The sequence below is a fragment of the Gymnodraco acuticeps genome, unplaced genomic scaffold, assembly GCF_902827175.1.
Source record: "Gymnodraco acuticeps unplaced genomic scaffold, fGymAcu1.1, whole genome shotgun sequence".
NCBI lineage: Eukaryota > Metazoa > Chordata > Actinopteri > Perciformes > Bathydraconidae > Gymnodraco > Gymnodraco acuticeps.
Window position 1 is genome coordinate 508,390 of NW_022989944.1, and position 27,990 is coordinate 536,379.

Genomic DNA, 27,990 nt, shown 5'->3' on the forward strand with positions numbered 1-27,990 from the left:
TTACCTCTATTTATAGAATAATAAAGAATAAAACTGTTTATGAAATAAAATTAAAATAATCATATGCACACATCATAAAAAAATATGCAAAATAAAAGGTAGAAAGTAATAAGTAGTTGCATTTGTTTTATTTAAAATAATATTAAATTATGTGTGGTCGTAAAGTGCAATGCAACAAAATTGAATACAATTATTTAAATAAATTAAATAAATACAATTAAAATGCATTGAGGTAGTCAGGAGTACAATTATTCCCCTTGGAGATCAATAAGGTGTATTATTATGGTATGTGCATAGTTTACAGGAGGAGAGCAGAGGGGGCGGGCTCTCCTGTCAGAGAGGGGCTGGTCCTCTTCTGGAGGAGTCAGGCAGCATCTCAGGAACTTCTGCCTGAAATAAAAGCATCTGTTGAGAGCTCGCTGGAGACAATAAGGCGTGCGCACTTTACGCATTTGGACATCTGTATACCATTACCTCGTGTTTATCCAGGGTCTTTAAAGAATTGGATGCTCACATTAAGGAGCAATCGGAGAGTAAACGGTTTGCAGGAATAGCTGCAAGGACGATTCTAAAGGAGGATAAACAAGAAACCACAAAAAAGGATCGGAGAGGGGAGAGGGGACGACATGTTTGGCATGATGAAGAACTCGCTGTTCGGTAACACCGAGGAGACGGAATACAAACTGCTGAGCAGCGAGATCAAGGTAACACACATCCGGTCAGACAACTTCATATAGCTGCTATCCAGGCCTGGGGAGTAACGGGATCAATGTAACGCGATTACGTTATCAGGATACTAAAAATGTAGACGTATTTCCTTACTTCAAAACATGACTGACAGGTACAATTTCAAAGAAAGGAGGGGATAGCTATCAGGATTATCGTGATGTGATGCATTTCAAAAATAAAAAACGTAATATTACAAACAGGCTTGGGGGGTAACAGATTACAGGTAACAGGATTACGTAATCAGGATCCCTTACATCAAAAAATATGTAATCAGATTACTGGTATTTTAAAAATAAATAACGATAGGCTACGAACAGGTTGGGGAGAAACGGAGTTAGTTTATCAGGATACCAAATTTGTTTTACTGTGTTCCCCTAACATTATACAAATGTAATCAGATTACTGGTAGCCCACCTTGAAAGACAATTTATAATAAAAGTACAGGTTCATTTCAAAATAATGGGATTATAATCACGATTACCATGTCACAATACATTGTAAAATAAATATATTACAAACCACCTTGTTATTACATGTTAAACTGCATCAGGATACAAAAAAGGTAACCGTATTCCCTTACGTCAAATGTAATCAGATTACTGGTTCAATCAATTAAAGTGGGCATTACTAGCAGCATGACAATGTGACAATACGTTTAAAATAAATAATGATATAGTACCAAGAGGCTTGGGGAGTAATGGATTACATGTAACAGGTTTACCTAAATAGGACTAAAAAAAGGTAACTGTGATTCCTTACAGTTAGGCTACATAAAAAAGGACGTAATCAGATTACTGTCATGCAAACATTTAAAAAAAACTGGGGATTACTATCAGGTTTTCATTGTTACAATACCTTTTACAAAACTATATATATTATAAGGCGCATGCTTCAAGTGAAAACATACTGTAGCCAATTTACTCATTTGTAGTCCATTAATTGGAAAGCTGCCTGAATCTGCTTTTGGTTTTCATTTACGTTCATTCCTCTTCTTGTCATTGCAGTAGATGGACACCTGATATATGTTCTTTATATGTATGATATTATTTTCTCTTAAACTTATTTGCATTACATCTGATATTGAGGTAATCCAAAAGTACTGGAAAGGAATCATGTTACTTTTATATTGTGATACTCAGATTAGGTTACTTTTACAGGTAATTCCTCAAATGATACCTTACACCCTTTTCTCCGCGGCTGATTACACTCAGTAATCCTGTTGTGTTTTGTTTTGTAAAATGTGCATGGTTTCCTCTTCTGCTTGCGTAAATATTTAAGTCGGCACTTAACATGGTTATGTTATGGCAATTGTGTTTAAAATGTTCCTGTCAGGGACTTTGAGGCGTTTCTCCTGCTGCTGTCACAACCTCTGACAGGAAGTGACAGCCGGGCAGCTAATTGCCTCTGACCTATAAAGATGCCTGCTGAGCCGCACAGTGGGGGGGCAAAGGGGCAAAGCAGCCAGAGGTCCAATCAGCAATACAGATGGTGATGTCCTGGGTAACCTTAAAATAAAAACACACACACACACACTTCAGCAGAGATGGAAGGAGCACTCAGATATTTGACGTTTGGCGCAGCTTTCAAGACAAGGCAATTCAAAGTAAACATTAAAAGTATGAGCAGAAACACATTATAACATGACATCCAAAGCCAGGAGCCACATCCTTTCCTCAAGTCAAAATACTCCATTACAAGTAAAAGTCCTGCATTCAGTAGAAGGAAATACATTTTATCAGCTAAATATACTTAAAGTATCAACAGTTAAAGTAGCCTACTTGTTATAAATAATGTCTCCTTTTACAGTATCTGTTCAGTATTGAATGTTATATTATCCAGTTGTATTACTAACAAGTAAGTATCTAAGAGTATTTTTGTAATTTGCCAATGTGGATCCAAGTTTAGTTTACTTTTCAAATACTGGGTGGATGAGAAGTAGAGCATCATAACATATAAGCATGTATCATGTTTTAATATTTATAAAAAAGTAACTATGAGTGTTAAATAAATGTAGGGGAGTAACAAGTACAATATTTGCCTCTGAAATCAAGTGGAGTAGAAGTATATGGTAACATAAATTGAAAACATTCAGTAAGTTACAGGTTATTTAAGTCCAGCACTTGAGTAAATGTACTTTCCACCACTGTACTTCATGTGTGACATGGTAAGTGCTCCAGCGTGACACTGTAGATGTTTGTGGTTAACCTCTGAGCTCAGATTTCTGGAGTTAGAGCACATGTGTCAAACTCAAGGCCCGGGAGTCAAATAATAATAATAATAATAATAATAATACATGGGATTTATATAGCGCTTTTCAGGAAACTCAAAGATGCTTTGACAGAGAATTAAAAAATAAAATAAATAAACAAAACAGAAAATAGGGAGGGGGGGGGGGGGGGGTCAGGGGTTGAATGCAGTGTTGAACAGGTGGGTTTTGAGTGATGCTTTGAATGCTGTGAGGGAGGAAGAATCTCTGATGGATTGGGGTAGTGAGTTCCAGAGGGTGGGTGCAGCAACGGAGAAGGCTCTGCCGCCCCAGGACTTGAGGTTGGTCCGGGTGGGGAGGGACAGGAGGTTGGCAGCAGCAACAGGGCATGTTTGGTTTGTTCTTTGAGGGAAATAGTTTTTTTGAAGCTGTTGTTGGCCTGTGGAAAAATGTAATCATAAGAAATGACTCTGGAAAAGCTGCAGATAGAGCCATAAGAAATGAATGCAACTGATTATTTAATGTTTAATGTTGTTTTTATAGGCAATCATTTAAGCTTTGTTAGTTCCAGGTTTAATCTGTGCAATAAATTCATTTCAGTAAGTTCTGCAATAAACATTGAACCAGTCCGGCCCTCGAGTAGCACCCATTTTTTTATTTTGGCCCACTGTGTATTTGAGTTTGACACCCCTGGGTTAGAGTGTACACTGATACACTGACACTGACGGGCTGGGGAAGTGACATTGTAAATGTAACAGGATGACGTTATCAGGATGTAAAGATAACTGTGTTCCCTCATTAGTAATTGAGTGTGTCAGTGATGACATTCCTTTGTAGGCCAACCTGGCAGTTAGCATCGCAAGGAGCACTCCCTCAACAGAAAGCCAATGGGAGTTTTCCATTGGATTGTGGAATATTTCAGAAAGTGGCAAACATCCGTTTATGATATTTACACGTTTTGTTCAGCAGGATAATCTCCACATATAAACACCAATTGTATAATAGATTAAGTGTTAAATAAATCGGCAGAAGTCCACAGCTAATGTTATAAAGGCTATAAAGGAACTACAGCACGGTCACATGACTTCACGCCACCACCGCTAAGCTAAAGGCAGCTAATGTCGGGCTATAAAGGAACTACAGCACGGTTACATGACTTCACGCCACCACCGCTAAGCTAAAGGCGGCTAATGTCGGGCTATAAAGGAACTACAGCACGGTCACATGACTTCACGCCACCACTGCTAAGCTAAAGGCGGCTAATGTCGGGCTATAAAGGAACTACAGCACGGTCACATGACTTCACGCCACCACCGCTAAGCTAAAGGTGGCTAATGTTGGGCTATAAAGGAACTACAGCACGGTCACATGACTTCACGCCACCACCGCTAAGCTAAAGGCGGCTAATGTCGGGCTATAAAGGAACTACAGCACGGTCACATGACTTCACGCCACCACCGCTAAGCTAAAGGCAGCTAATGTTCGGCGTGATGACGTTTAGTCCTCTCATTGAGCCACCTGTTAGCAACCGTAGTTTTGAAGACACATAAAAGCTTTCACCAGTGTTGTGTTTACTGGTGTATTTGATGTCGTACAACAAAACTTGACAACCTCTTCAGCTTGTGTTAACCACAGACTTTATTTCAAGCTTCTAACTCCAAACAAACCTTCACTTCCAGATGAGGACATGATAAAATGCTGAGTCATTTACAGATTCTAGGACTCATTCCTGCATCACTCTCTTGTACCATAAATATTTTGAAGGAGACGTTTGTACTTTCCTTGTCAACACCCCCACTGCCACCTTGTTATGTACATGGTCCCTTTTGTAATGTATGCACACACAGTGGATGGATTCCAGTGAGCTCAGTGATGTGTGTTGTTTACCGATGTGATACCCTACAGGCATTTTTGAGGTTCTTCTCTCGTGCCCTGTTGACCCACAATGCACTACTGTAAATGTGCACATAGCCATGAAATGTCAAGGTTTGCATGTTCTATTGTTGTTATTTTTAAATCAGCTTTTGTGTGTGTTTAACCCTGAAGAGCAGCTTACAAAGACACACAGACTGAGAGGCCTCTCTGCCAAACTGACCAGACAGGCAGGGAATCAAATGACCCAAAGTGACACGATTTAACACACACACACACACACACACACACACACACTGGAAAGCAGATCTGTTCTGACACTGCATACTAACATCTTTTGTCCGAAGCCAGAAGTATTCGTAAATAACTGATGATTTCAAGTGCTCACATTTTAAAAGGGGACAAAGGAGATCCTAATTAGTGATCATTTCTGTTACTGATCCAAATGCAGCACGATGTCAAAGGTCACCACGGTACACACACTTCGTCCAAGTGTCTATTAAAAGCAGGCTTGGGGAGTAACATGTAACAGGATAACGTAATAAGAATAAAAACAAAAGGTTACCCTACAGTTTCATAAAAAATACCTAATCAGATTACTGTTACACTTCTAAAAATGGGGGATGACAATGTTAATAAAACATTACAAAAGTTTAAGGTTACATTATATTGTTGTGTTACATTATACACTCAAGTAAAAACATCTTAATAATTATTTTCTTTTGTATTTATTATTTGTATTGCATTTGATATTGAGGTAATCTAACGGAAAGTAACCAGGTTAGATTACTTTACTTCATTTAGTAACATAAGGACAATTACTTAAAGAAGACATATTATGCTCATTTTCAGATCTCATATTAGTATGTAGTGTCTCTACTGTGACATGTTTCCATTCTTTAATGTTAAAAAAAGCTCTTTATTTTGTTGCAGCACCTCTTTTCACCCTCTGTCCGAAACCAGAGCCCAGTCTGCTCTGATTGGTCAAAGTCTCAGAGATGTCCCACCCCTTAAGGCACGGACACACCAGGCCGATTATCGGCGTCGGTGGGCGTCAGGCCGACGATGAGCGTCGACACGCCCTACTCAGATTGGTGACGCCTTTTCGGCCGAAAGGCAGTCGGCGAAAGAAATCACTCTGATTGGCTGTTCAGCTAGCGAATCAGTGCATGAGAAGCTAAACGGAAGTGAGGGACCCAAACAAACTATTAAGAAGGCAAATCTGAGACTTCATTGAACTCCAGCTCTCGACACAGGTTCGGGAAAGCCCCGTGAGCTTCTCGCTGTAGAGTGAAAATGGAACGCACACGCTATTTGTTGTTTGTTTATATTACGCAGTCTGTTGTTCTTCTCGGTTATCACGCAGTCTGTCTTCCGGTTGTTGCCTCTTTTGAATGACGAAGACACACTACCGCCGCCTGCTGGTAAGGAGAGTTATTGCCACTCACGCATGCGCAGTGCGTACGTGCTTCTTGGCCGTCGGCTGAAGTCTTTGCGGTGTGTTCCAGTGCGACACATGGCCAAGACGCAGAGACGACGCAACAGTCGGGGTCCGTCTGTGTCAGTTCTCTGTTGTCAGATTGGTGTGTCCGGGCCTTTAGCCTATCACGTACAATGTTTCAAAGTGCCAGCCAATAGAAGAGCAGGTTTTGCATAGTGATGTCACTATGTTATGGAAGTAAACAAGGGAGTCAAATGGAGGCGTTTCAGGCACCAGGGATTTTAGTTTTTGCAGACCATTAACATGCACAGAAACCTTTATAACACACTACAGGAAAGGGAAAACCCTACAAAGCGTAGTGGGCCCCTTTAAGAAAGGATCCGTGTCCTCCTTCCACCTCTGTTTTTTTTTTTTACAGGTGCCTGGTAATCGTAACAGAATACATTTAACCCTCCCAACCCTGATTAAAAGAGAGAGGTCAAATGTCTTTAAATCTCTGGATCTGACTGCCTTCATTGAACAGTCGGTATTGAAATCAGAGCCGGTCACATGATCTATGCAGCACTCTCCTGACTGTGACACCTAACACTCTTAATTAAAACTGATACAGAGGAGTTGGCAAGTCAAACAGCAGAATAACAGCAGCTAGAAGTTTGCTAATGAATGCAGAGGATTCTTTTAACAGCTCATGAAATGGATGTAACAGTCACGCAGTGTTGATCGGTCCCCTGTGTGCTCTCCTCAGGCACGGTGTTATTATCGTCGTATAAGATGGCATAAGGTGCCAGCTAAACACACACAGGCACAGACACAATAATTGCAAGGCTTAACTAAAGTCAGGCTGTGCTTTGTCCTTATGTCAGTATCACCCATATATAATGTTAATAGTGAGCCCCACTGACAAGAGGTACAGAGTGCAAAGCTTGTAATTACTAAGCAGGAGCCTGTGTACCTGTCACAAGTTAAAGCTTAATGAGAACTCTGTGTTATCTTGTATTCTCTGAGTCTCTATCTTCTGTAACATGACCTCTGTTTACCACTGTGATGGGTTTCGAATAGGACAAGTTAGATAAAAGTTGTTAGAGATACAAATAGAGTGGTGCAGAGAGGACGTGTTTTGGTAGTCTGACCCAGAAGTTAGCATTGCAAAACTTAGTAAGCTATGATCTTTCCATTGGGTGTTAGAATATTGCAGAAAATAAGTCCTGTAGCAGACACACGTTTATGAAATGTACTTTTTTTGTTCAGCGGGATAATCTCCACATATTAACACAACAATTATGATTTTCAAAAAGTAAATGCAAACCCCAAAAGGCTATAAAGGAACTACATCACAGTCACATGAATTCACTCAACACTGCTAAGCTAAAGGTGGCTAATGTTTAGCATGATGACATTTAGTCGTCTCATTTAGCCGCTTGTTACCAACCGCCATTTTTAGCTTCATCAGCTTGACCTTATCAGAGACCTTATTTCAGACATCCAACTAAAAACACATTAAAAAAACATTGACTTTGAGACGAGGGAACCAGAAGTGCTCAAATGCTAACTCATTCCTGCACTCCATTGGAGGACATTTAAACACCCTGTATGAAAAATAGAGCATTATTCAGAGATTCAAGGATTCAAAGGTCATCGTTTTGTCGTCCTGCAGCACAGGGTTGACTTATGAAATACAGTCGCAGCCCACGTATATGCTACACAAGGAAAAACAGGAACAAATAAAAGCAACTCCACTGAATTCTCTTATCACAAAACATCAGGGAAACATTTGTCCATCAACCTTGACATTTGAGCACCAACGGACATGGATGAAAACAGAGAGTCCGCCTCCTCTCGTCCCACCACTTTTCCTCCGGTCATATACAAGACAAAGACAAAATCATTTGCATGATATTTTTAGGTTTCTGTTTTCCCTCAGGTATGAGAAAACACGCGTAGGAAGCCCACGTGAAAACCACAATATGCAGAAGGAATTATGCCTGGAGTGTATTTGCATTATTGTCTTCTTTGCAGCTACAATTTCAAAGATATACAAAACCACATCCTCTGCAAAAAACAAACCGTATAATTAACAGCTGCCTCTTACATACAGTAAACACTGTTAGGAAAACCATATCACAATGTCATACACACAGAGCTCAATCACATGAATGGAACGAGCAGCTGTGTGTGAAACCTGCAGCGGACAGATTCCTTCAAAACATATTAAAGTTATTGCCCAGCTGCATTAGAGTCGACTGACCGTGCTCTACATTAGCCCCACTTAATCATACTTAATGCAAAACTGTTGCATCATTTTAATGCAGCGAGTCTGTGCGTTGTATTTCTCTGTGTGTGTGTGTGTGTGTGTGTGTGTGTGTGTGTGTGTGTGTGTGTGTGTGTGTGTTGTGTGTGTGTGTGTGGTGTGTGTGTGTGTGTGTGTGTGTGTGTGTGTGTGTGTGTGTGTGTGTGGTGTGTGTGTGTGTGTGTGTGTGTGTGTGTGTGTTTGTGTGTGTGTGTTTCCTTGCGCGCTGTTATGTAAGACATCTCTTGCCCATTATTCTCTGCAGGCTGACTGAACCCTGCCGAGCAGAAGAAACCAAATCAAATCAGTGTAAATACGTTTCATCTGCATCTCATTATTTTGGCTGCCCACATCGGTTTCACACACCCCACACATGTGTGCAGTCAAACGCGCAAAAACACACAACCCCTCCGAGTGTTAACCCCCGCAGGTTCAAGGCTTTTAGATTGTCAACATCAGTGTGTCAGGGGTGAATCATTTCTGAGCTAAAGCCTTCCCTGGTAAAGAGAACAACTCAGTTGCTGTGTGGGTGTGTGTGTGTGTGTGTGTGTGCCTCAAAGCGATGTGTGCATGCCTTAATGATTCAGCTGTGTTCGGCCTGCTGATGGTAAATCCACCCCCTGATTTTTCTGTTCCTTTCCCAGGATGGAGTTAGCTTCGAGGTGCGGCGGTACGATGGCGCCAAATACGCCGTGGTGTCCTCTGAAGGGCGGACCTTCGACCAGGTGACGGGCGAGCTGGTGAGGAAGCTGCTCATGTACATCGGAGGGAGCAACGAACAAGGTGAAATCTGATATTAAACTCTGCTCAGATATCTTAATACTCATCGACATCCATGTTATCTTTCCTGGTCCTCTTTCAAGCTGACAAGTGTTACAAGAGATGCATGAAACAAAAGTACCAATTCATGTAATGGCAAAGAAGGATTTTATAATGTAATGCAGGCCACAGATACTAACAATTGAGCCAATACAAAACAAAATAATAATGACATTTTTATATATATATTTTTGTATTTATTTATTTATTTAATTTGTTCTAATTAATTACGTTTTTAGGGGAAATGTATGGAAGACTGTTTGCGCCACAGGAAAAAATAAATAAAAAATCATGTAACTCATTATAATGACTTAGCTATCTCATTATAATGACTTACTATCTCATTATAATGACTTAGCTATCTCATTATAATGACTTATATCTCATTATAATGACTTAGCTATCTCATTATAATGACTTAGTTATCTCATTATAATGACTTAGCTATCTCATTATAATGACTTAGTTATCTCATTATATTGACTTAGTTATCTCATTATATTGACTTAGTTATCTCATTATAATGACTTAGTTATCTCATTATATTGACTTAGTTATCTCATTATATTGACTTAGTTATCTCATTATATTGACTTAATATCTAAAATCAGGCCTCCCTCAGTAGACACACATTTAGGTGGCGCAGCGTATGTTTCGGAGAGATGTGGGATAGGCTTGACGTGTTATTGAGCTCAACCTTGTCTTCTAAGAAGGTAACAGTAAAAACGGTGCCAACTTCCAGTGGATCAAATCAAATCAAGTTTTATATATATAGCACATTTATAAACGATTTTTGGTCGAGCCAAAGTGCTGTACATATAATAAAAATAGCCTACAGTAGAGACAGTGGAGCCACGAGGGGTAGAGCGCTGGTTTGTCCTTGCTTCCTTTTTGTTTTGTTTTCTTTCATTTGAGTCACCGTGCCACATTAGACTTCCTCCATTCATGTAACGCAGTAAACAGAGTCGATGTGATCCTCAAACATGCAGGCCTAAAGGATATATACATAAAGATACACTATGGTCCACTCGGATAGTTTGCCATCTCCGTTCTCCACGAAATATCTTCAAAAAATGAGCTGATGTAGTTTAGCCAATTGTTTGCAAGTGTTTTGATCGAACAGGAAAAGTTTCACTGTTGTAGATATTTGATAATGTGTGTGACGTACTATGCAAGAGGAAACAGGCCATCATCAATAGCCATAATGTCCATTATCGCCCACCTCATTAAACTTCGTGGAGTCCTCCCTCTAAAAATAAATTGCACCATATATTTGATTTCACATTTAGTTTTGACATTTTTAAACTGAGGCGCAGTACAGTGTATGTAAATCAGTTTGTATATAGAGAATTAATGATTGTAACTGTATGATGGTCTGTAGGGCATTATACTGAAACACATTGCTTACCTCAAGACTTGAGACAAATCTCACTTTTCTCTCTCCTGACGTTTGTTTGGCCTCTCAGTCAGACTCTTTCTTTTTTTTTTACGTTTCCTTGTACCTAGGCCTTCTCTCATATTTGGACATGTTATATATTGTATAATCTACACCTGAAGCACTATGGTATAGCAAACTAACACAAAAGCTGGTCAATGTTATGTGTAATCTATTTAAAGAGGCATTTATAGACACTATATAGGCCAACACGCACTCATCTGCAGATGATAAAATCCTTTTTTAAATGATCTATAATTGGCTGATGTTTGAAATAAAGCTGAGTTTCTTGTGGCTTCAGTGATAGTACAGTATACATGTTGCTGTGTTTAAGTGTTTGATGTCCGGAAAACACTCAGAAACAATCCAGTGGGTACAGCTACAGTCACAAACAAATAAATATATGATTGTAAAGATATACGTTTGATTAGGAGTCATAATACAGTGTATGCTTTGACCTTGGTATATATTCAGTATCCAAACAAGGCCTGATTTATCCTCTCATATTACCAAAACTTATAAGTCAATATAATGATATAACTAAGTCATTATAATGAGATAGCTAAGTCATTATAATGAGATAGTAAGTCATTATAATGAGATAGTAAGTCATTATAATGAGATAGCTAAGTCATTATAATGAGATAGTAAGTCATTATAATGAGATAACTAAGTCATTATAATGAGATAGTAAGTCATTATAATGAGATAGTAAGTCATTATAATGAGATAGCTAAGTCATTATAATGACTTACAGGATTTATTTTATTTTTTCCTGTGTCGCAAACAGGCTTCCATAGAAATTGAGTCTCTCCAGATATGCTCCTTTTTAAAATTGAAATAAAGTTCAGATTTGTTTTTAAATATATTAAGATATTTATGTAAAGGATAAGTAAAATATCTAATAAAATATGAAATACAATAAAAAACGATATTTCGATTAACATCTGAAGTTAAAGTAAGAATGCATTACATTGTATAAAATGTATATTACAATTTGTACAGTGGTGTGTTAGTATCTATAAGGTATTTGTCATAGTTACAGTATAACCTGGCTTTCCTAACATGGATTATCTGTATTAAAGGATACATTATAATATGAGTAATTCCCCACTGTAGGTCAACAGACATATAAACCGACTGAAAGCGCACTCTGAAAACTAAGCCAGGGTCTTATAAAAACACAGACCCCGACCTTTACATGTGGTTATTTCACTTTACATGTGGTTATTTTCCCCACAAATATGACATGTGGGGTACCTCAAGGCTCCATCTTGGGGCCTCTTCTCTTTAACATCTACATGCTACCACTGGCTCAGATAATGAAAAACAACAAAATAAGTTAGCATAGCTATGCGGATGACACACAAATTTACATAACAATTTCACCAGGAGACTATGCTCCAATTCAAACACTGAGTAAGTGCATTGAACAAATCAATGACTGGATGTGTCAGAACTTTCTCCAATTAAACAAAGATAAAACTGAGGTAATGGTTTTTGGAGCCAAGGCAGAACGTATAAAAGTTAGCGCTGAGCTTCAGTCTGCAATGTTCAAAACAACAGATAAAGCCAGAAATCTAGGTGTAGTCATGGACTCTGACCTGAGTTTCAACAGTCACATTAAAACAGTTACTAAATCAGCCTACTATCACCTAAAGAATATATCTAGGATTAAAAGACTAATGTCACAGCAAGATTTGGAAAAAACTTGTCCATGCTTTTATCTTCAGTAGACTCGACTACTGCAATGGTGTCTTCACAGGTCTCACTAAAAAAATCTATTAGAAAGCTGCAGCTGATTCAGAACGCCACTGCTCGAGTCCTCACTAACACTAAGAAAGTGGATCACATCACTCCTGTTCTGAAGTCTTTACACTGGCTTCCTGTGTGTCAAAGAATAGATTTCAAAATACTGCTGCTGGTTTATAAAGCTTTGAATGGTTTAGGCCCAAAATACATTTCTGACCTCCTGCTAAATGATGAACCATCCAGATCTCTCAGGTCTTCAGGGACTGGTCAGCTTTCTGTCCCCAGAGTCAGAACTAAACATGGAAAAGCAGCGTTTAGTTATTATGCTCCAAATATCTGGAACAAACTCCCAGAAACCTGCAGGTCCGCTACAACTCTGACTACTTTTAAATCCAGACTAAAGACTTTTCTTTTTGCCGCTGCTTTTAATTGAACTATTCACATCTTAAACTGCACTGTAACTTTTATCCATGTATTATTTCTTTTAATGTTTATTTTATTATCTTTTCTTTTTAATGACTGATTTTAAATGCCATTTTCTTAATGTCTTTCGTTTTTTGTAAAGCACTTTGAATTGCCTTGTGTTGAAAGGTGCTATATAAATAAACTTGCCTTGCCTTGCCTTGCCTTGCCTTGCCTGCCTTTAAGGAGGATAGCTGTGTTCTCTCCTCTACGTTCCCTACATTTTTAAACTCCCTCTCTGTCTCATCCTCTCAGCTGTTGCCATCGGTACAGCTGCTCCCATCATCGTCACAGTTTACCCGAGAAATGACGGTGTCCTGTCTCGCCGTTTGGTGGTCGCCATCAGAATCCCCACCAGCTACCAGCAGGAGCCCCCGACCCCCAGCGACGCCGCCATCACCGTGGAGGACCGGCCCGGCATGACCGTCTACGCTCTGTAAGTCTCAGGTTAAAGGTCACCTATTATGCTAAATCCACTTGTGTCCCCTCTTCTTCATGTCTCTTCTACATCAACATGTGTCCCCTCTTCTTCATGTCTCTTCTACATCAACATGTGTCCCCTCTTCTTCATGTCTCTTCTACATCAATATGTGTCCCCTCTTCTTCATGTCTTTTCTACATCAACATGTGTCCCCTCTTCTTCATGTCTCTTCTACATCAACATGTGTCCCCTCTTCTTCATGTCTCTTCTACATCAACATGTGTCCCCTCTTCTTCATGTCTCTTCTACATCAACATGTGTCCCCTCTTCTTCATGTCTCTTCTACATCAACATGTGTCCCCTCTTCTTCATGTCTCTTCTACATCAACATGTGTCCCCTCTTCTTCATGTCTCTTCTACATCAACATGTGTCCCCTCTTCTCCATGTCTCTTCTACATCAACATGTGTCCCCTCTTCTTCATGTCTCTTCTACATCAACATGTGTCCCCTCTGTGTAAAGAGACTCTGAAAGTTTCAGGAACAAAGATTCTCTCTCTTTTGTCCTGATCCATTTCTATAAAAACCTGTCTGAAAATGAGCTGATCAGATTTTGCCCACTTTATGATGTCATTACTATGTTTTGACTTGTGTAACCAGCAACCAATGTAACCCCCCCACACCTTATCACCTGAATCTCCTCCTAGAGCAGAGAATCAGCACTTTGGAGACAGGGCTGAAACAGAGGGGATTATGGGATGCTGCAATGATCTGTGTATATATCTGAGACCTGTAATATATTGATGAAAAACAGTGTAATAGGGGACCTTTGAATATATACAAGGTATAGAGCCGTTAATGACATTTTCTTGTTAAGTGTAAAAGGTCAAATAATATCCCCACCTTGAGGCAAACTCTGTAGTCCATAGAAGATACAAAGACTACAATTCCCACGGTGCCAACCTGTTAAAAGTCACAGATACGGGCAAGTTGTGCAGAAGACGCAGACGAGACAACGTTCTCAACAGTTATCTCAAGTGGCTTACAGGAAAAAGAACAGGGTGTCAAATAGGTCCTAAGGAAAGTTGGACTCCTTTGTTTACTTCTCTAACATGGTGACATCACTATGTGACACTCACGCTTCTATTGGCTAGCGCTCTAACACATTGTACGTGATAGGCTAAGGGGCAGGACATCTCTAAGCAGTTGATCAATCACAACAGAGCCGACCAGCTAACCAATCAGAGCAGACTGGGCTCTGGTTTCAGACAGAGGGTGAAAATAGGTGCTGCAGCACATTAAATCATGGAGACATGTCACAGTAGAGACACTAAATACACATGTGAACCTGAAGATGATAATAGGACCCCTTTAACTAGTGGCACAAATACAGTTCCTCTGATTCTGAAACAGACACTGTAATCCTCCACCTTTTTAAGATTTCTATTTCCATTTCAGCCGGCAGTTTGGAGGCTTCGCGGCGGAGAGTGAGTACCGAGTGGAGGCCTTGCGTCTGACTCGTACTCTGGGTGAGACGGCTCCCTTCCAGCGTAAGCAGTATTTCTGCTGCAGCTACGACCCGCCGCTGAAGCCTTACGGACGCCGAAACGAGGTGTGGTTTCTACAGGAGGAGCCGTAGGAGACAATCAATCCAATCTGAGTCAAATCTGATGCCGAGTCCTTGATCTAACCTCCATTACACTTTCACTGCCGACACTCCTGTAGCTCGAACAGTATTTGATTGGTAAGAGCACTTGACAAACCATAACCCAAATGGATAGATAGAGATTATAGGCTTCTGTTGAGCAGAAATGTATTTTAGCGAGTAATTTAATCTGCATTTCAATACAACCAAATGGAGTTTTTCGGTCCTAGAATAGCACGTAAGTCCATATAGTCCCTGTAATGCTCTCATCTCGCTAAATTTCACACAGTAGGGCTTTGCACATCTTTCATTTGGTTTACAATGTTGAACGTCTACAGAGAATATATATAGAATGATAGATTATTAAATGGGAGTAAAAAACACACTTCCTTTTCCTGAGTAAGGATTGGGAAAGAAATAGGATTTGAGCCATAAAGTAGATCTAGTCTTTATGAATTGAGTGGAAATCAGCTAGCTAGTTATATGTTGTTATACACTCTGTGATCAGATGTGAATCCAGGAAGCATTTATGTGTTGTGAATATTTTGTGTTTAGTGCATGACAATGCCATCTTTATTTATTGTGTAAAGCGATACATCTGTGCCGTGTGATTTACCTGTGAAAAGTGAATATAATGTTCAGGTTTGATAGTGTTTCATAATATAATAAATATATTATTCAGTACGTATAATTCTAGTTGTATTTATTTCTTTAATCTGTAAAACATTGTATTGAAAACACACATATTGGCTAGCGCTCCAACACACTGTACGTGATAAAGGGGCTAAGGGGCGGGATATCTTTAAGCGGTTGACCAATCACAACAGAGCCGGCCAGCTAACCAATCAGAGCAGACTGGGCTCTGGTTTCAGACAGAGGGTGAAAAGAGGTGCTGCAGCACAGGCAGTATGAGAAAAATAAAGAGCTTTTTGAACATTAAAGCATGGAGACATGTAGTAGAGACACTACATATTGATATACACCTGAACATCAGCAGGAGAGGACTCTTTAAAGTAGAGACACTACATACTGATATACACCTGAACATCAGCAGGAGAGGACTCTTTAAAGTAGAGACACTACATACTGATATACACCTGAACATCAGCAGGAGAGGACTCTTTAAAGTAGAGACACTACATACTGATATTGATATACACCTGAACATCAGCAGGAGAGGACTCTTTAAAGTAGAGACACTACATACTGATATTGATATACACCTGAACATCAGCAGGAGAGGACTCTTTAAAGTAGAGACACTACATACTGATATACACCTGAACATCAGCAGGAGAGGACTCTTTAAAGTAGAGACACTACATACTGATATACACCTGAACATCAGCAGGAGAGGACTCTTTAAAGTAGAGACACTACATACTGATATACACCTGAACATCAGCAGGAGAGGACTCTTTAAAGTAGAGACACTACATACTGATATACACCTGAACATCAGCAAGAGAGGACTCTTTAAAGTAGAGACACTACATACTGATATGAACCTGGAAATTAACATAATAGCACCCCCTTTAACAGTATTATAAATATCATTCTGTTTTTATCACCGATAAATACATGTGGTATTACATTACATTTAGCTGACGCTTTTATCCAAAGCGACTTACAATAAGTACATTCGACCAAGAAGATACAAACTTGAAGAAAACAGAATGATAAGTACATCAGGTTTCATAGAGCCAAAACATTTCAAGTGCTACTCAACTGGCTTTAGATAAGCCAGTCCTTTATTAGAATATAAGTGCTTTGTTAATAGTTCTATCGCTCGAAGTGGAGTCGAAAGAGATGAGTTTTCAGTCCCCCCCCGGAAGGTGTGTAAGCTTTCTGCTGTCCTGATGTCAATGGGGAGCTCATTCCACCATCTTGGAGCCAGGACAGCAAACCCACGTGTTTTTGCTGATGGGAACTTGGGTCCCCCTCGCAGTGCGGGTGCAGCGAGCCGTTTGTCTGATGCAGAGCAGAGTGCACGTGCTGGGGTGTACGGTTTAACCATGTCCTGGATGTAGGAAGGGCCAGATCCATTCGCAGCATGGTACGCAAGTACCAGTGTCTTGAAGTGGATCAAAGCAGTTAGTGGAAGCCAGTGAAGGGAGCGGAGGAGCGGAGTGGTGTGGGATCGTTTAATGTTGTAGTTTGTAATGTTGTAGTTTGTCATGTTGTAGTTTGTCATGTTGAGCCGGGGTAATGGCTGGGTAATTCAATAATACCGTAGCGCATTATATCATAAAAGCATGTTTTTATATGTAAAGAGCAGCTAGTAACTAAGTGTGGTAAATGAATGTAGTGGAGTAGAAGTATATGTCATCATAAAATAGAAAATACTCAGATAAAGCACAAGTATGTCAAAAATAAAAAAGGTAAAACACTAGTAATATTATATATAATATATACAAACAAATGTCAGCGTTTGAAGACTGTCCGATAAATGACAAAAATACCAAAATTCAATAAATGATTTATTTATTAGATTTAAATCGACAGACAAAATTCAGCAGAAGGGAAAAAAGAACTGCAAAAGAGATATTAATATACACACATTTGGTTAATTCAAGCAAACTAAAACAAGACAAATCCACTTCAACTGTGTGCAAAATAAAACGGCTGTATACTGATGTTCAATGAGGGGGAGTACACTTCGATCCAGAGTTAATGGGTTGCATTCAGAGGTTCAAACAGCGAGCCTATGGGCCCTGTAACCTCACACTAGTGCAATTACACAAAGACAGTTCTGGTTTCAGACGTTTCTGACCCCGTTAAGAGAGTTTGAAATATATTGCACATACATAGACTTGTTATGTAAAATGATCCCCCTTTTTCCCAACAATGCACTGCTCCTTTTCACAACAAAAACCTCTACTTCATATATTAAATTGAGAATTAATGGAATTATTTGGACTGTGATATAGTGCAGGATCACATTTAGTCACAGTATGGGAATCAATCATATCACTAAACACATATTTATATTGTATTTTGATGCATAACTGTATAGGAACACTGTGCCTACAATGATACTGCAAAATACTTATTTGATAATAATAATAATAATAGTTGCTATTGTTAATAACTACAGGAACCGCAATCCAGAAATTGCTAGAAAATGTTTTGGTAATAAATCCGTCTTAAAAAATACATTCCCCATAATGCACTCTGTTTTCCGCTCTTCCCTACATGCTAGAGAATTAGACAGAAGTAAACCCCATCATTGAGAATGTTAATGAGTTTAGCTATGGTTACAAGTTGTCAATCATTTTACATGAACTTAAGTAAATTGGTATTTAAAGATGTGATTGATTTTGTAAAATGTCGTTAGTGGATTATCGCTGACATCTTTGAACCGTCTGTTAACTTGCTTTTTCTTTTCTGAGTATCCATCATCCTTGCTTTAGGGTTTGTTTCAGATACAGAGGAAGAGGAGGAGGAGGAGTGTGGTTGAAGTGATGTTGCTTCAGTTGCTTTTCTTCTCAGGAGAGTTTGGGTAAGGTGCGTATGGTGGAGGTCGCTCCTGTGAGGGAAAGGAAACGGTTAGGATGCGGTTGAATACAGTTTTTCTCTGAGGAAGGTTGCTAACGGAGAGACATTTCAGGGTATCTTGGCGCATCTTGAGGTAGTTCCGGCTAACGGGTACTGTTTCAGTTTTTCTGGCCCTCCAAAATCCAGGTTCTTTCCGGGCCAACAACCGGACTGAGTCGGGCTGAGTATGCTAAACTAGTGAGAGAATCGCTGGCAAGGGGGCTACAAGTACAACTACAACAAGATGAACATATTTGACCGTGATTTAATTGTAATACACCTTTCAAAATGATGCCGAACCAACAACATACTGATACCGGTTAGTAAATGATCATATAAAAGTGTGCCTTGGAAATACTTATTTACATAAATGATTACCAAACCGTTTGATACCCACTACTTAGACTAAAGTGAACTATCTAAACCCTCAGAGAGTCCTTTACCTCACTGAGCTGTAGTTATCAGCCTCTCAGTCTGACAGGAGAGGACTCTCCCTCCACCTCTTTAATAACAGCGCCTTATATCCGGGTGCTAGTGGAGCACGCTCGTGAACTGTTAGCGTTGGAGCCTCGCAGCGTGGAAATTATTTTATAACTAACGACACAGCTACACAAAAAAACGCAGCATGTGTACGGCTCTGAGAATCTGCCTTGGTACAAAGTAGCAGTGAAAACATGGTACGGAGTTTCATTGATTTTGGCATTCTCTCAAAAATCAAGTGGAATGGATTTGATAGTGAAGCACTGACACAGCGCTCTACAAAGAGTGGCGAGTGGAGAGACCGATTCACGGACTTTCCACATGGTAAAAGTGGGGGGGGTCTAAACTAATCATTTTAAAAGGTGGGGGGACTTGTCCCACCCTCATATAATGGCTGCGACGCCCATGGATATGAGGAGCTGTGAGCTCTGAGTGCTAACAGCTAACGGTTTTCTGTGGTTCTCATTGAAGATGACGTCACGGCTCCGCCTACACTGAGTTACTATAGTTTACTGCCCCAGCTACTAAACTGTAATGGAAACGCAGCAGAAAGTGAGCCTGGCCTACGAAGGCCTAACGAGGCCTAGCCATACCGTACTAAGCCGTGCGAGGCCCTGCAGTGGAAATGCGCCATAATGTGGCAGCCATGATAAGAGCTGTTTTGATTTCTTTAGATGATAGGAAAGGAGCTTCAATGCTTCCTTTATTATCTCCTTTAGCGTAGGATACACTGGAGCATCCTTTACGAAAGGAGAGGAGATAATGCTGTCCTATAAATGTATAAAAACCTTTGTAATCGAGTCAGGTTGAAAAAAAAAATTGAGAAATGGACAAGAAACCAGGATTACAAACTACAACTGCCTCAGTAAGCTGAACTGACATTTCTTTTTGTTTTGTTATTTGTAGAAATGTCTGCTTTGTCTTTGACCTTTTACGGGCATGTTGATGTTTCCAAGCGGTTTTCACATGTTAATTATGTAAAAACAATAAGAGCTAGCATGAAAGAAATAACCATGGTAATAAACTGTATGTTTCTGTCCGTGTTTATAAAGCCCCAATTAAAACAACATGGGAAAGTCAAGGGGTAATGGTTCCCCGAATAAATGTTTTATAGATGAAGACTGAAAGGGCGAAGTATTTAGACACATTTCTAGTAGTCAAACTACGGAAAATTGTAGTGTTCGCCAAAGCAGACGCACATCGATAACATCGACTGGTGAATCACCATTTTGTCTGTTTTCCTAAACCCTGATGAATTCTCCTTCACATTTTTCCATGACCTCATGATAGTTACTCTGTGGTTTAGGTTGAAGTGGTAAGGGCAAGACATAGGACCTGATTTGTTCACTTCTACACAACTTTTAACTGAGGAGAAAAACAAGAGAACACCTTACCATGGGCATGTAGACATTGTGAGGGTCGCTAGGATTGTAGTACGCAGAGCCCGCAGCTTCAGCCGCCTTGGAGTTACCTGTGCAGAAAATGAGAAGTGACAAAGACGGGGAGATTAGGACGGACAGCGATGACTACTGGACGTATTTAGGAACAGATGCTGCGGCTCCAAAACACTGCGAGGGGCGCATTAGTCATGTGAAGCACAAAAAAGCTCCAGGAATCATTTCGACAAAAGCCTGCAGGCAAACCCCCGAGAACTCGAGCTCTTCCTAAAATAAAGATACGCCAATCTGAAAGAGTGTATTAAGCCCATCCCAATGCAGGGGGAGCCTGACATCCACAAGGTGCAGAGGAACTAAGTGGGCCAAGGAGATGTAGAGTTTGGACGTGTAACGGATGAGACATCAGAACCCCTTTTTAGGTGGCGGGCTACGAAGTGATTCACTTTGAGGCAGACGGATCCAATCTGACGGGTGCAGTGACACAGACATACAGAGATCATACATTCAGAAATAAACAGAGGAGGAGATGGTAGGAGACCTTGAGGTGCTTGTGGTGCTGCGGCCCAGTTCTGGGGGGGGGCAGCAGCCCAGTTTTGGGGAGGCCCAGGGTACGGGGGAGGCGGGGCCATGTAGTCAAAACCAGCCGGGTACATTCCTGAAACACAGAGAGAGGACAAAGAAGGTTACAGTCTGTTTGGGGAAATGAGTAAAAAACAACAGGGCCTCGAGCCGGGGGTTTTACGAGGACATTGGACACAGAAATTGCATAAAGAAATGTAAAAATATGTGTGGAGGAGGCTTAAGGCTAAAAGAAACGATGGGTATATACTGGATTGTTCTACATTATAGGAACGGTTGCAACAATAATTGGACAAATGGATGAGTTGATAACCAGAAAAAATATGGCAAACTATTATTATTTGTATCTTTATGAAGGGCTTGTTCTAGGTTAAAACAAAGAGGTGATTGTATTGCAAGAAAAACACAATACTGTTTATTCAAATTAGAGCTGCAGCTATTTTTGATTGACAGAAACAATTTAGCCAGATATCTTGATAATAGATAATGATCAAACTCATTTTTCATGCAAAAATGTCATTACATTTGTTTTTTTAGTAACTCAAATATTGAGATTTTCTGATTGTCTCTGCTTTATTTGACAGTTAATATCGTTATGTTTTGGTCTGACAAAACAAGACATCAATTGGATTTTTGAGGAACTGGGATGGACTTTTTCTTTTATCTGACATGTTGTATACCTAACAATTAATCAAGATGAATTGTTGCAGCACCAATTAAAAAGGTATTCACTGTGAGAGTGAAAGAACTAGAACAAGAACTAAACAAAAAACTAGTGAGTAGACCTTGAGTTCATATTATTTAAGTTATGCACACAAGCTGTTTGACAAACCTTCAAACATCACACTGCAAAGGACTGAATTGTGTACCTGTAGCAGGCATCGGCATGGGGTAGCCCATGTTGGCAGCTGGAGGGGGGGGGCCCTGGTAGAACCCATTCTGCTGGGGAGAGGGTGTGTAGGTGTACCCCTGAGGAGCGGGGGGAGCGGGAGGAGCTGGGCCGTAGCCGTTCGTCATGCCAGGAGAAGGATAGCCGAAGGAGGCGGCACCGTTTTGTGCAGGGGCCGCGCGAGAAGCTGAAACAGGAGGAGGAGAAAAGGTGTTACGCAACAGGGATACCAAAGAGTGTGGGTTTTATCGGTTAACAGAGCCGCCATTCATTGTGTGAAGGAAGAGACTTATTTCATGACCAAAGCACGATGGGATTCCTACCATGGGGAACAAGCTGTGAGTCAGATGATAGGACGTAAAGGGTGTTCACGCTAAGAAAGCCAAACAAGACGCAGCTTTGGAGACTGTATAACATAACCAGGAAATGCTAAGGCTAAACTCATGATAATTAGATTTTAAATGATAATCTATCCATGAAAACTAATATGGTAGGTTTAGAGCAGGAATAATGTCACCTGTATTTTACCCAGAATACATTTCTTGAACAACCTACATTTAAACACATTGTTCCACTTTACACAATTGACTTAAGTCATAATAATTAATCAGACAGAGAACAATAAGACGGCCAAGTTTTTCCTACATTTGCTTTTTGCGTTAAAATTCAAGTTGAGCTGGTGGATGAGGAGGTTAGAAATACAAAGATTGGGTAAGGGCAGATACGAGCTAATGCTAGTCGGTCAGGTACAGTGGGGAGAACACTGATAGCAATGTTTTGGTTGTCTGACTGTCAGCACCTTCAATCGTAGATATAGTCTGAAACCCTTGTAGATAACCTTGTAGGAGAAGTAAAGGAATATTAAGCATTGTAAAACATTAGATAAGTATCATACAAACCATTAGTGGCCAGTTTGAAGAGATGCTGTCCCACCTCTATGGCTCCTCCGCTGGGGAATGACATCTTGAAGCTGGCCTGGCCCTCCCAGCCACCTGAGGAGACACAACAACTTTTAATAGAAAATACAGAAAGCTTCAGTCCGACCATTCATCCAATCCAACTTTATTTATATAGCACATTTAAAAACAACAGAGTTGACCAAAGTGCTGTACATCAATACAAAAAAGCAGCATACATACATTTAGGTCGCATTCACACCTAATAGTCGCTTCTCAGGTGCGCACCAGACCACAGTTTGTTACATTGTTTCATTTTTCAGAAGGTTCGGTTTGCGTTCGGGCAAAACTCAAACGGACTATAAACTTTAAACACAAGTCATGTGCACGGAAATGCTGTTCAACCATTGGTCAGACATTAAGGGGGTAAAAACGCAAATCCCGGCAATTTCTACCGGAGCCTCCGCCACGGAGCATCGGCACTTTCGGCAGGTTATTCTCATGCTGCTGTTAATCTGGAGATCATATCAACAGCAACGGCGGATGTGATTATATCAAATCAAATCAATGTTTATTTATAAAGCACATTTAAAAGCGATTTTTGGTCGGGCCAAAGTGCTGTACATGTAATAAATACTACAATCACTTAAAAACACATTACTACATTCATAATAAAAGACAATAAATTACAACAGATATATAGAAACACAGGGGAAAGTCAGGAGTCGTGCTCCGCTCTGACTAAAAGGCCAGGGAGAAGAAGTGTGTTTTAAGCGTAGATTTAAAAACCCCTCGGGTCTGGGCCGACCTCACGTGGAGGGGCAGAGTGTTCCAGAGCCTAGGGCCAGCTGCTGCGAAGGCTCGGTGCCCTCGGGTTTTGAGCCTGGTCTTGGGCACTACCAGCAGCAGCTGATCAGTTGACCTTAAAGCTCAGGCTGGGGTGTAGCGATGGAGGAGTTCAGCTATATAAGCCGGAGCCAGCCCATTTAGGGCTTTGAAAACAAATAAAAGGAGTTTAAAATCAATTCTGAACCGAATTGGAAGCCAGTGCAGTGAGGCCAGAATTGGGGTGATATGGTCACGCTTTTTGTGGCCAGTGAGAAGACGTGCAGTTGCATTCTGCACTAGCTGCAGGCGTTTAATTGACGCCTGGTCCATACCCACATACAGAGCGTTGCAGTAGTCCAACCTCGAGGTAACAAAGGCGTTAATAACCCTTTCCAGGTCTTTAAAAGATCAAAACGACTTGGTCTTGGCCAATAGTCGTATTTAAAAAAAGCAGGTTTTGACTACGCTGCTGACCTGCTTATCGAATTTAAAAGCGCTATTGAAGGTCACTCCAAGGTTCGTGACAGAGGGGAGGATATTATTTTTGAGGGAGCCCAGAATATCAACCTGGGAGGCTGGAGGTTGGGCTCCAAAAAAGATAACCTCAGTCTTGCTCTCATTGAGGTTGAGGAAATGTTGGCTCAGCCAGGATTTGATCTCTGCTAAGCAGTTCATCAATAGCTGTAATGAGTTGTCATTTGAAATGAGTGGCAGATAGATCTGTACATCGTCGGCGTAGCAGTGGAAGGGGATGTTGTGTTTTGTGAGAATTGAACCTAGGGGCAGTATGTACAGTAGAAAAAGGATGGGGCCCAGAAGCGAGCCTTGGGGAACCCCACAGGTAAGAGGGGCTTTAGCAGAGGAGAAGGCACCTAGCTGCACAGAGAAGCTACGGTCTGTCAGGTAGGACCTGAACCATGCAAGGGCAGAGCCTGTGATGCCTGCGGACTGTTCGAGCCGTGACAACAGGATGCTATGGTCCACGGTGTCAAAGGCAGCTGTCAGGTCTAACAGCACCAAGACAGCTGGGCTACCTGAGTCGGCGGCTAGGAGCAGATCATTAAAAACTCTTAAAAAGGGCTGTTTCAGTGCTGTGCATGGGTTTGAAGCCAGACTGAAACTTTTCATGGATGCCATGCATGGTTAAGAAAGACTGCAGCTGGGCGTAGACTACTCGCTTTGATTATATAATCAGACAACGTGCAATAAAAAACATTATAACACATATAATGAGACGTTCTGCAGTAAGGAGGGGGTTTCACCGACGACAGGTGGCTCTGACTTTTATGTATAGTTTTTTTGTTTGATAGTTCTTCTTACTTTACACGACACTGTTCAACACTTCATTCTGCTTCACTCTTTCGCTAACGATTTTGAAGACATCCGCGTTCTTGTGACACATAAATACTACGCTTCCTATGTTTTGGTGCGGACTGCGTTCACACCAGCGATGAACTGCTCCAGAGTTCGCTAGCAAGCGCTCCGAGACCACCTCTTTAGGCGGGCCAGAGTCCGGTTGTTTAGTTCACTTCAGAGGTCTCGGACTGCGTTCACACCAGCGATGAACTGCTCCAGAGTTCGCTAGCAAGCGCTCCGAGACCACCTCTTTAGGCGGGCCAGAGTCCGGTTGTTCAGTTCACTTCAGAGGTCTCGGACTGCGTTCACACCGACCCAAACGAACCGCACCAAGCGGCTAAACGCACCAGGGTTCGATTCAACCGGACTATACAAGGCTGGTGTGAATGCGACCGTAGTCAAACCCGATAGGACAATTCAATTCATGACAGAAATCATATTTTTATCATATCATATTATCATATTTTTGTGGTTCTGAGTGAAAATCAAAGGTCACTTACCACCAGCCTCAGCAGACACCGTCCCTTTAATGTAGTTTGCATTAAAGACTGGCTGCTCAATGCTGCAGCCCTTCATCAGATAATAGGGGAACATGGCTGACCCCATGCAATCCTTGGTATTACTGGACACAAACAGCAGCTACACAAGGGAAGAGACGAGAGATCAGGTGAGGAGAGTTACAGCATGATGCCCACTTTCCACAGCAAAACATATGACATATATTTAATGTATTTCTGGTTGTACCCTGTATGGTGTGAGATAAACGGTGCCCTTTTTGGTCCCTTTAAGCAGGTCTGTCTTGCAGTTGACATCGCTGAATGACAGCTCCACATTCTTGCATTCCCTTAAAACACTGTGAAAGGAAGAAAAGCAGCAGGTCAAACAATTAGGCAGTCATTGGAAAATATCTAATGTACGATGATGTAAGAATTTGCATGTGAGCAATGCTTGAAACTACTGTACTTCAAAACATGCAGCTAACACACTTCACACAACAGTCTGATAATTTCCTGGCTGTGAAAAAGAAAGTAAAATATATGACTTCTATAGATTGGAAACACAAATGAATGAATTAACGTGGAGCAAGACAACCTTGATAAAAGCAAGAAGAATTCATTAAACGTCAATTAGATATATACCAAGAGGTGGTACTCTTATCTTGTACTTAAGCACAAGTAAAAATACCACAGTGTAGGAATACTCAGTAAAAGTAAATAAGTAATAACATCAAAATATACTTAAGTACCAAAAGTAAAATAACTCATTATGAAGATTGGCCCATTTAAGCACCATATATTTTCAATTATTGTAAGTATTGATGCATTACTTTGCTCATCTCTTCATTGTTGCACTTGCTAAAAGAGGGGTTTATTTGTATTACTTCATATAATACTGGGTAGCTGAACCTCTAGTGATATAAGCTAATTAAGTATTTGATTTATATTCACATTCTTGATCTGCAAAGTAACTAATGCTTTAAAAAAAATGTAGTGGAGTGAAAGTATGAAGTAGCACAGTATGAAAACACCCAAGACAAGTAAAAGGTACCTCAATTTGGTACAGTTCAAGTACAGTACTTGAGTAAATATACTTAGTAACATTACACCGCTGCTTCTAACCCATATTATCCAATACATTGGATAACTGTTATGTCAACAACACCCAAAGGAAAGCTAACGCTACTTCCGGTTCTGTAGTAGGCTAACGTAACAAGTTAGCCTTCTAGCTAAATAGCTAAACCAACTGTCAACATATACAGAGGCTATAAAGCCAGTTAATATTGTAAAGCCCGCATTCAAACACTAATAACAATATTTCAATTGTCCGGACATGACATACACCGCTGACGCAAACGTCAACAGTGGAACAAATGCGTTAGCTATTTATGCTAATGTTAGCCAGGCCGGCTAGCATAATGTTGACTACGCACTGGGAAAGTAGAAAGGTAAACAAGCCAGGAAAAAGAGGCAAAAGCTAGATGATAAATTCAGTAAACATAATTCGAGGAGTGTAACACACGTACCTTTCTCCGTTGTTTATCAAAACGCCGCCGTTTTGCGAGTGATTCCGATTCAGAGCCATGTTTTGGAGACGTTTTCTGATCTCCTGCTTCTGTGCTAAAGTCTGACCACCAGGGAAGCCCAACAAACTGACGTCACGGCCTACGTCACGACACGGTGCCACAACTCGTGATTGACCGTGGAGTGGAGATTAAACCCTATTATCATAAGAGCTGCCGAGTCATCATACTGTCCATTAGATCACTGTTGGACATGTGATGGAGGGTCAAATAATAGTGTTGACTTCCATTGGAGTTCATCATGTCTGTTTTTATATTTTACATGCATTTAGTTGACATATTTCTGCCTTTTACTTGCACCATTGTGTCACTTGTACATCCAATGTAATAAAAAAAGTCAATCAAAGAACTAGATTCCTATACCGGATCTCCTCTCTGGTAAACAAAAACACCCTGAAAACTGGCAGGAGCACTCATTCAAGCGTACTATGACTATGCTTGCACGTCATGGTAACATAGCACCTCCAAGGCGCTAAAAATAAAACTTCAAACATCGCAAAATAAACTGGTCAGACTACTGCTTGACCTTTCATCTAGAACCCACCTCACCTCTGCCCACTTTGACAACCTAGGATGGCTTAGAGTAGACGACAGAGTACAGCTACTTGCAATGGGCCTGGTCTACAAGATCCACTACACCTCTATGGTACCCATGTACATGTCAAAATTCTTCCCAAAGGTCAAGGAATACCATGATCATAACACCAGAGGGAGCTCCACAAATCATGTGAAACCCAGATTTGGCACAAAAAAGGGGGGAATACACGTTTCGCAATGATGCCACATCAAGGTGGAACGCTCTTCCCACAACTGTAAAGGAAAGTAAAACTATACTTACCTTCAAAACCTCTCTTAAAGAGCACCTTCGGGGGAGAGCATTG

The 27,990-nt window shown here is 40.6% G+C and overlaps 2 protein-coding genes across 2 annotated transcripts; one reads left to right on the forward strand and one right to left on the reverse strand.

The window, feature by feature from the left end:
• Positions 1-346: 346 nt before the first annotated feature.
• LOC117542503 (heme-binding protein 1-like) lies at positions 347-15,758 on the forward strand. Its single transcript, XM_034210218.1, has 4 exons — positions 347-704; positions 9,180-9,318; positions 13,259-13,439; positions 14,881-15,758. Exons 1-4 carry the CDS (start codon positions 627-629, stop codon positions 15,059-15,061), a joined length of 579 nt encoding a protein of 192 aa, XP_034066109.1. The 5' UTR covers positions 347-626; the 3' UTR covers positions 15,062-15,758.
• A 1,776-nt stretch (positions 15,759-17,534) lies between these two features.
• Positions 17,535-27,209, reverse strand: wbp2nl (WBP2 N-terminal like). Its single transcript, XM_034210235.1, has 8 exons — positions 27,053-27,209; positions 25,774-25,882; positions 25,530-25,668; positions 22,849-22,941; positions 21,930-22,136; positions 21,020-21,136; positions 20,479-20,555; positions 17,535-18,596 (listed from the first exon to the last, which is right to left on the reverse strand). The coding sequence occupies exons 1-8, from the start codon at positions 27,109-27,111 to the stop codon at positions 18,540-18,542; spliced, it is 858 nt and encodes a 285-aa protein (XP_034066126.1). The 5' UTR covers positions 27,112-27,209; the 3' UTR covers positions 17,535-18,539.
• Positions 27,210-27,990: the final 781 nt, after the last annotated feature.